Here is a 7,197-nt window from a genome sequence, read left to right as displayed (position 1 = left end):
TGCAATTTGATTGCTTCAATTCATCGCACCAACTTTTCAAAGATGAGTTGTGATCAATTTTGTGTGATTAATTATAGCTTTACTTCAGTTTCTTCCCTCAATAATACTCCTTCTATTCTTTAATTTACACACCCACTTAGCTAGCTTTCTGCAACTGCAATTGCCAAAGTAATCACCATCACCAACAATATTAACATTGGATATTCTTATATATATCCATTTGAGATTAATTTGTACAGTAACATTAAAAAAATGAAAAAAAACAATCAGAATTTATTTTATTTAATATTGGCTGAATTTGATTAAATTTTTTTTTATCAAATATTTCCATAATTTGTATAACTCATATAATAAAAGTTACATTTTTACTTTTGTTTAAGTTTGTCTAAAATTAACTCTTATTAATTGAAATATAAAAATAAGTTTAATTAAACTGTCGTTGTGTATATTGATAATTAATCTAATTATATAAATTTCATCCTTTTTCATTTAAGTATAAATTCTATTTAGATATGTAGAATTATAAATTTAGTAAGTTTCAAATATATATATATTAGAATGAGATAAAGTATATTATTTGGTATAAATTATAATTACAAAAAAAATTAATTTTCTATCAATAACTATAATTTTTTTTCTTTTTTAGTACTATAGGAAAAAGATGTGTCGTTTTTTTCAAGACGGAGAAAATCCTTGTTTTTTACTCCTTGTATTTTTTTAGGGTATTTTTTAGCTTTGCAGGTGTAAAAATTAATTTATTATAAATTTAAACTTTATTTACAATTTATTATTAACTAATAAATTATTGCATATATAAAACAGAATTTAAACTATTAAATACTTATTTAGGAGAAGTGAGTTACTCATTTTGCCAATCTAAATTGGTTTTTTTTACCCCTTGTGTGAGCGATGGATTGGAGGTAACTTTTTCTTCTCTCCTTAATTATCTTCTTTTAATTTTTGTCATTTTGTGCCGGCAGTCCCCAGCCCAAAATTTGAAGCTATCTGCAATTATTAATTGTGTTTGAAAGAGTTAATATTATTAATGTTGAAGCAAGTATTGTTCAGCATGTGGCATAAAATGTAGGACGAAGAACGAAGTTATGTTGTTCAACTTGGTTGACGTTTTTCACAAGGACACCAAATTGTTTTAAGAGTTTAATTTTATAAATTGATAGTCTAAAAAAAATTAGATCATTATTCATGCATTTAGGGTTTTTTTCAGGAATATATTTAAAAATTAGTTATTTTGTTAGTGTGAAAAATATGATTGAGTATTTGTGTAAAAGTTTTTTATACTGGTAACATATGAAAATTAAATTCTTGTTATAATTAGGTAAATTGAAAAAATGTTTAGCATCGTAGATAGTCAAGATAACAATAATAATTTTTAAATAGAGTCCGAGTGTCGATAAAAGTGTGTCGATCAAAATTTATTAATTAAAAAATTATTAAAAATTATTATTTTTAATTATTATTTAATTATTAATATTTAAAAATATGAAATAAAATATGTTATTAAATTACTAAATTAAATGAATTAGATTAATAATTAAAAATAATAATAAAAAATAATAAATTTTAATAATTCTTTAATATTTTTTAATAAAATTTGATTATTTTTTACGTTCAATTACTAATTTACTATCTGTAAATTCCAAAACTGAAATATAAAATTAAACTAATTAAATGTCGGTAAGATCGTCGGTATTAATAATTAATAATATATAGGATTTTCACTATTATATCCTTTTAAAAATAACCAACTATCTCTATCCTCTAATCCAACATTATTTATCTTTGTGGCCTATTTTTATTGGTTATGTTATAGGATTAAGTTATTTTGACAATTAAATTTAATTTAAGTTAGTTTAATAGTTTAAGAGTTGATAATTAAAAATTTCAATGGAAGAAGAAAAGAAAAAAAAAAGAATAGACATAAAAAAAGGGAAATGTTACACATACAAGTCATTTTGATTTATAAATCATATAAAATTGGGCTAAATCCAACAAAAAGGACACTAAGTCATTTTGATTTATAAATCATATAAAATTGGGCTAAATCCAACAAAAAGGACACTTACCCATACGGATATGTCAACATGTATGCTACTTAATGGTTTCCATAGCACGCTTCATGTTCCTCCTTCTTTGCGTTTTTCCTTATTTTTCTTCACGTGTTTCATTTTCATCGTCGTTTTTTTATTACTGTTGTTGTTGATGCATTTTTTTCCTCCTCTTTCTATTAATTTTGTAACATTATGTATTTTTTGTTTGATATTTTCCTCCTAAAAAGAATTATGAGAATATGAAATAAGAAGATAAAGAAGAAGAAGCAGCAGAAGATGAGAAGGAGGAAGAAGAAGAGTTTTGAATTATGCAGAACTTATCAGAATAAAAATGTACCCGAATATCTTCGTGTTACATCCAAGTTTGTTGTAAATACAGAAAAAATTTCTTCTAATGCTGCATTTTTTCTTTTTTTTTTTCCTTATTTCTTTCTTTCTTTTAGTTAAATGAATATAAGTTCATCATCTTTCAAGTAATTTTGCAGCATTATGTGTTTCTTCTTTTTCTTTGTTTGATTTTTTGTTTTTATTCTTGTTAAGAGAGTAAAACAAGAAGAAACTTGAGAAGGTAAAACAAAAAGAAAAAGATGAATAAGAAAAAAAAGAAGAAGATTGTGATAATGATGAAAAAAAGAAGCAGCAGCAAAAGATGAGGAGGAGGAAGAGAAAGAGTTTTAAATTATGCAAAACTTATCAGAATAAAAATATACTCAAAATTCTTAAAATACATCCAAATATCTTCGTGTTGCACCCAAATTTGCTGTAAATATAGAAAAATGTTTCCTCTAATGCTGCATTTTTTTCTTCTTTTTTTTCTTATTTCTTTCTTTCTTTTAGTTAAATGAATGCAAGTTCATCATCTTTCAAGTAATTTTGCAGCATTATGTGTTTCTTCTTCTTCTTGATTTGACTTTTTTATTGTTATTCTTGTTAAGAGAGTAAAACAAGAAAAATCTTGATAAGGTAAAATAAAAAGGAAAAGATGAATAAGAAAAAAAAGTAGCAAAAGATGAGAAGGAGAAAGAGGAAAAGTTTTGAATTATGCAAAACTTATCAGAATAAAAATACACCCAAATATCTTTGTGTTATACTCAAATATCTTCGTGTTACACTCAAATTTGCTGCAAATACAGAAAAATGTTTCCTCTAATGCTACATTCTTTTCTTCTAAATTAAACCACACCTCAACCACTTAATTGAATTCAAAACAATAATACATTTTGTTCTAGTTCAATTGACAATCTGAACTTGAATTATTCATTATTTTTAACAACGAGATAACTGATGATAGAGGAGAAAGAGAAAAAGAAAGGAGGAGAAAAATTCTAATAAAAATAAGGAGGAAGAGGTGGTGTTGATGACGATAAGAACGAAGAAGAAAAACGTGCAGTAATGGTATGAAGCGCGTGAATATAAATGACTTGTAAAGACTTGTATGTCAAAAATGTTTGTACGTGGAGAATAATTAAAAAAATTTTTTTGGATAAGATTTGATTACAAAAATAACTTGTTTGTTAAATATTTCTCTTTATTATAGATAAATCACAGAGAGTCAGTGTTATCTAAATCATAAATTGCCATGGATGAAAGAAAAAATTCAAAAAAAAATAGAAAAAAGAAAAAATAAATTTTTAATCTTTATTATTAAAATAAATAAATATTTCACCAAGTTAAAATACAAATAAGTAGTTAACCATTATAGATTAAAAATACGTAGGTCTCTTTAACGATGGTTTGAATTCAGTAAAAAAAATTATATGTCTTTTATTTATAAAGTTCAATGACTTATTTATAATTAAATTTAGTAAAAAATTTATTTAATTTTAAGATAAAAAGTGAAAGATCTATTTATATTTAAAAAAATTAACTTTCTTGTTGCCAAATGCCAATATACGATTTATTTGTTCTTAGAAAAAATTCGTGATTTTAGCTTGATTTACCTATAATCAAAACAAGACAAAAAGATAAATAATATTGGATTAGGGATAGACATAATTACATATTTTTAAAGGATATAGAGTGAAAACCCTAAATATATTTTAATCTCAATGAAAAGAAAAATCAATATGTATTTTCTAAAATAGAAGAACCAAATGTAATATTATGTAAAAATGTAATGATGTAACCTTTTTGTTTTAGAAAGCGGATAATATCACTTGTAATAAATTAATAACATTACTCCTATATTTGAAAGATTTTACTCTCAATTATATAAAGAATATCTAAAACAAAATAAAATTTAAAATGATAATATAAAAAATAAAGTGGTATATATATAGAGAAAGAAAAATATTAAGGGAACAGTAAAATTGATTATTTTTATTATTATTTAATTATTAATTTAATTTTTTTAGTTTAATTTTTTAATCTAATAATCTAAAAATTAATGACTATTTAATTTCTCATATATATATATATATTATGTTACCTGAATTTTATTGATAGAATTCAAAAATAAAAAAATAAATTCTATTTTTTTCTATCTTTACTCTTAGAAAATTTAAACAAAAAAAAAATTTATAAGTAGAAAAGAATTTATATATATAATGGAAATGTAAAATTGTGATGCTATGAGGTCTACAACCTTACTTTAGCAAAGTTCCCATCAATTCAGAGGTAAATTATTCCCTTGTGCAGGTAAAGAAAGAAAAAAAAAAAAGAAAGTTGAATGAAAGCCTAAAGGACTTGAAGCCAGCATCTGCCTTAACTAACACACTACTCAAGATGAGCAGCTAGCTACCTCATTTTGGAGGAGACAAAAAGGAGAAGCCTTTTTTAGGATACATTGCATACTTCAACAGTTCAACTTGTGCTGTCTCCTCCTCCTCCTCCTCCTCTTCTTCTTCCCTATGGTGAATGAAAAGCTTTCAACTTTTGTCAAATAATTCTCCTCAGATTCTTCTTCTTCTTCTTCTTCTCTCTTTCTCTCTATGTAAGTTTTTAATGACTCTTAGCTTGTATATGGTAAATGCTTCTACTCTTTTCACTGAAAACAATCCTATTTTTTTCTGCAAAAATTGGAAGGAAAAAAAAATGTTTTCTAGATTTGGTTTCACAACATAATTATGAAATCGAGAATCAACAGAATTATTTGTTTCCCAAACACAGTTGAAATGATTAAGTTTTTGTTTTTTCAGAATCTTTTAGTCTTACTCCAAGATATGAGCAAGAAGACTAGATGAGTTCAAGCAAAAGCAGCTATCAAGCGAAGCAAGAAGACGACGGCGGTGGAGGCGGAGGCGGTGGCGGCACTAGCTCTTCAAGACAGTGGACAGCGTTCAGGAATCCAAGAATCGTTCGAGTTTCGCGGTCTTTGGGAGGGAAAGACAGGCACAGCAAGGTTTGCACCATTAGAGGTCTAAGGGACCGGAGAATTCGGCTCTCCGTTCCCACCGCCATTCAGTTGTATGATCTCCAAGATCGACTCGGCCTGGGTCAACCCAGCAAGGTCATTGATTGGTTGCTTCAAGCCACCAAACTCGACATTGATAAGCTACCGCCCCTTCAAATCCCTCCCGGTTTCGCTCAATTTCACCATCAGCAAACCCTAATTCCCCTTTCTCATCATCATCAATTCTCCCTTGGCGGCTTCTATGATGCCAATTCCTCAAGGTTTTGGGATATGGATTCTTCTTCAATTAGCCTAAAAGGTAAAGAATCTGATACTATTACTCATCCAGCTGGTGTGATATCTGAGAAAGGAAAATGGATCAAAACAAATCAACATGTTGATGAAAATCAAGACGGATTGTTGTTGCTTAACAATGCTATGGGATATAATAATTCTCCTTCAGGATTAACTTTATCATCATCCTCCTCATCTTCACAATTTGGAAGCCATGCATTATTGTTTCCTTCACAACAATTATTAGATCCTCAATTTTCATCTTCTTCTGCAACAACACCATCAACTTTCACTCCCTATTATGCTCCATTTGTAGCTAATTCGTCATCATCAACAACAACAACAATGGTGGAAAATAATAGTGATGCATTAAGGCAATTCAACCATATTCAGATCTTGAGTTCTCAAGTGATGCCTCATCCCTTTATTCCATCATCTTCTCTTTTTCACTCAATCAATAGTAATAATAATAATAATGATAATAACTCAGCTGCTGCTACTATCAGGCGTATTCCAATGCCATTTAGTTCTAAGCTTCTTGATTCAGATAACAACAACAATGAAAGTAACCAGGAAGATCATAAAGGTACGTAGTAGCACTAGTTCATGAAGCTAAGATAGATGAAGAGTAACCAACAAGATCATAAAGGTATATAGCAGCACTAGCTCATGAAGTTAAAGATCATCATAACCTATATTTATCAATGTTTTTCACACAATCTGACACTTCAGAAGTGAATGAATATATGTTTGTAAGTATAGCATTTGCTATACATATATATGTTTAATATTTGTCTTTGAAATTTTTTTTTCTATATTTGAGTTTGATTTATAGATACTCGTTTTTTTTTTCCACAAATATTTGTTTGCTATGTATATAGCTTGTGCTTTATAATCATAGATCTATCTAAATTCCTGGTATATAATGCTTATTTTATTTGCATATATTTTAAAGTTACACGGGATGCCTATGTATACTAAGTATTTTCATTTAGATGACATGAAGTTCTATAGCTATATTATATTTCATTGTTATATATAATTATATACACTTTTTTTTATAAATATTGTAACAATATAGTTTCAACTTGTGTTGTGATCTTAGCTCTACAACTCAAATAATTAATTAAATTTCTTATTTCGAACTTATTTTGTTATTTAATACATACATGCATATTTATCAAAATTTTTAAAAAAGTTATACTCAGTACTTGTACTAAAATTTTAGCAGAACTAAGGTTATACAGATATACTTATTCTAGTGCATATCTGAATGCTTCTTGAATAATCAATTCTTCACCTGTATTCCTAATTTTTTTATTAGGTTTTATTAACATCACTATTCATATAAAAATTATTAACTACAAAACTATATAAATTATCTTTTATTTAAAAATAAATTCTATTGACTTATTCGATGATGTCTGATAAGCCAACGGTGATAATAGCAAATATACATACATATGTGAGTGTATATACACATTCTGCAATTGATTTCTTTTG

At 26.7% G+C, this 7,197-nt stretch overlaps 1 protein-coding gene across 3 annotated transcripts; it reads left to right on the top strand.

The window, feature by feature from the left end:
* The first annotated feature begins 4,658 nt into the window (after nucleotides 1–4,658).
* Nucleotides 4,659–6,605, top strand: LOC107468710 (transcription factor TCP17). Of its 3 annotated transcripts, XM_052253149.1 has the most exons (3): nucleotides 4,659–5,001; nucleotides 5,207–6,102; nucleotides 6,185–6,605. In XM_052253149.1, exons 2-3 carry the CDS (start codon nucleotides 5,248–5,250, stop codon nucleotides 6,302–6,304), a joined length of 975 nt encoding a protein of 324 aa, XP_052109109.1. In that variant the 5' UTR covers nucleotides 4,659–5,001; nucleotides 5,207–5,247; the 3' UTR covers nucleotides 6,305–6,605. The 3 variants fall into 3 exon arrangements, with proteins under 3 accessions (XP_052109109.1, XP_015943551.1, XP_015943543.1); XM_016088065.3 differs by having other exon boundaries at nucleotides 4,659–4,921; nucleotides 5,207–6,605; XM_016088057.3 differs by having other exon boundaries at nucleotides 5,207–6,605.
* Nucleotides 6,606–7,197: the final 592 nt, after the last annotated feature.

This window comes from Arachis duranensis, chromosome 1 (assembly GCF_000817695.3).
Source record: "Arachis duranensis cultivar V14167 chromosome 1, aradu.V14167.gnm2.J7QH, whole genome shotgun sequence".
Classification (NCBI taxonomy): Eukaryota; Viridiplantae; Streptophyta; class Magnoliopsida; order Fabales; family Fabaceae; genus Arachis; species Arachis duranensis.
This window is presented reverse-complemented; position numbering and strand designations above follow the sequence as displayed.

Bases quoted from the DNA above. Each gene is read 5' to 3' on its own strand.
- LOC107468710 (XM_016088065.3), top strand. From the start codon at position 5,248: ATGAGTTCAAGCAAAAGCAGCTATCAAGCGAAGCAAGAAGACGACGGC.